At 38.8% G+C, this 2,500-nt stretch overlaps 1 protein-coding gene and 1 long non-coding RNA gene across 2 annotated transcripts in view; both read left to right on the top strand.

Moving 5' to 3' along the window:
* The window catches only part of LOC138028242 (uncharacterized), a 19,773-nt gene that overhangs the window by 2,756 nt on the left and 14,517 nt on the right, over positions 1 to 2,500 (top strand). The window lies entirely within an intron of this gene.
* LOC138029473 (uncharacterized) overlaps positions 1,418 to 2,500 on the top strand; it is a 4,071-nt gene continuing 2,988 nt past the window's right edge. The window contains exon 1 of the mRNA XM_068877197.1: positions 1,418 to 1,455. Coding sequence (XP_068733298.1) covers positions 1,418 to 1,455 — 38 coding nt within the window. The remainder of the gene's footprint in view (positions 1,456 to 2,500) is intronic.

Below are 2,500 nucleotides of genomic sequence, written 5' to 3'. Positions count from 1 at the left end.
GTCTATGATAACGACAGGCCACGTGGAAATAACGTGTTTTTTTTCTTATGTCGATTTCCAACGTTGATTTTCAATGTTTTATTTTCAATGTTTATTTTTAATGTTGATTTTGGATGTTGATTTTCAATGTTGATTTTTCTTTCTTTCTTTTTTTTTTTTTTCAATTATATGTATTTTTTTAATATTTTTAGTGCTTAAATTATTTTTCTTTACTTTTTTTTCTTTTTAATTTGTCAACAACTATTTTTTTACTTTATATCATTAATGTTTATTAAAATACTATTTTTCTCCCTTTTTGGATGGCTAATATTTTTCGTTTCTTTCCATTTTTTATTCTTTTCTCCTCAAAAACTTACATATTTTACTATGATAATGCTGGGCCACCATAGTAAAGGAAAGGCTGGCAACTCATTTCTAACTTACCTCAGATCTCGCCGAAAAAATTCACACTTCTCAAGCATCAGTCACGCTCAAACTCCGGCGATGGCTACACGGATAAATTTACTTCCCCTTGACCAAGTTTCAAGGTCCAGAGAGTATCCATTGCTGAGAAACTGCGAAAAATATTCAAATTTTCAAACTCCTTCGAGGCTCGCTAACAACCAATTTTGACACGGCTGGTCAACGGTTCACTGAGCCTCCATACGGTGAGCGCAAACCTACGCAAGTGTACCCATAGTTGGGCAGAGCAAAACAAATCCCAGACTCGTCCCCAAATACCTGCCTGAGGTCATGTTCGAGTTTCTAAATCGGCGAACGATATTAAAAGTTCCACACTGAAACCTTAAACACAGCTCCCATCGCCTTGGTTGCCCCACCGCATGTTATAAATCCGGATTTTCATCGAACTCCGTAAGTACTGAAGCTGTTTGAAGCCTCGCGCGCGCAAAAATCTGTTTGTTGTTGTTGGAAAAAGTATAGTTTTGTTAAGTGAATTGCTTTGAGCCAAAGAAATCACCGCACCGTAATTTCTACTATCCAAAAAACAGACAAGCGAGATTGTAACTCGGATACCTTTCAGGTATTCCGAGTAATAATTGTTGGTTTTCGATCGATATCGCTTGATGCACCCGCCGGTGTGAGAAATAATTTTGAACATTTCAACGCAACTGGAAGCGCAAAAACAAAGCACAGATGATTTCAACGATGGTATTTTCCCTGGACTCTCAACAGAAAAATGTGTCCAAAAGGCTGAAAAGGTGCAGAGACCTTTTCATATGAATTTCTTCTGCAGACATGATAATGTGAGTTGTTGACGGATGAAAAATTAAACAGGATTGTGTTTCATACACTAGTAAATACCTTCGACTGCGTTTCAAACTCCATCCAAACAGCTTCAGTACTTACGGAGTTCGATGAAAATCCGGATTTATAACATGCGGTGGGGCAAGCCATCGCCGGAGTTTGAGCGTGAGTGATGCTTGAGAAGTGTGAATTTTTTCGGCGAGATCTGAGGTAAGTTAGAAATGAGTTGCCAGCCTTTCCTTTATTTAGGGAAGAGTGACGACTCGGGAATTTGAGAAGTCGCTTAAATCGCATTCAATCAGGCAAAAAACCACACAAAAAGCAAGAAATTCACCATGACAATAAAGTACGGCTTTTTTATTGAGAACTTTTGGGAGTAAATCTCTTTTCCAGTCTGTTATCAAGATTCCCATACAAATCCTTATAATTGTTTACCTTCCGACTCTGGGCCGCCTGTGCGCTCATATTGGGCCTGACCAAAAGTCTCTCAAGAATTCCGTTTGGTCGGCCAAATTTTGGCCGACCAAACTCGTGATCTGATTGGCTGTTGAAACGCCGGAAGTGAAAATGCCATCGTGATTGCGCGGAGCTCTCGCGAAGTCCTCGAGACTAATCTGCCATAAGTGTACGAAAAAATTTGCTCCCTTTTGTTCTTACAATGCCGTGGACGGTGCAACTTGATTTTATTTGTATAAATGGAGATATGCCATCTGAAATATCTCATAACTTGTCCAGAATCGGGTTTGAATCTCTGGAACGAGTGAAATTAGCGATTCCGTTGTCGAGCTCTGTGGCCATGGGGTTGAAAGTACTTTGGCACAAACTTCCCTGATGTTTTGAAAGCTAAATAGCTGGTTCTTTCAAATGGCAATGAAAACCGATGCATATTGGTTTCCTGGATGAGACAAGGGACATATATATCAACAGGAGGAGATGCTGATAAAATCGCAAGTTACACGAATGCATGTTTTGAATATCTGTGTATCTAACGGCTATATTTCTTTACTGTACATGACACGGTTTGTTTGCACACTTCATAATATTTCCAGTTGATTTAACTTAAAACTCACACTCCAGAAACTAAAATGGCATGTTTCCAGAGAGATCAATTGTACAACAATAAAAGAAACTTTGCGAGTCCATCTTACTGTTCGTTCTCCATCAAAAATTAACAGGCAAACGTACCATGATTTTACTGCGCGCAATTCTAGATATTACCCGAAAAAATCACCAAAGAAACCTTCATGGGCAAACA

Source organism: Montipora capricornis, chromosome 13 (assembly GCF_036669925.1).
Source record: "Montipora capricornis isolate CH-2021 chromosome 13, ASM3666992v2, whole genome shotgun sequence".
Classification (NCBI taxonomy): Eukaryota; Metazoa; Cnidaria; class Anthozoa; order Scleractinia; family Acroporidae; genus Montipora; species Montipora capricornis.
This window is presented reverse-complemented; position numbering and strand designations above follow the sequence as displayed.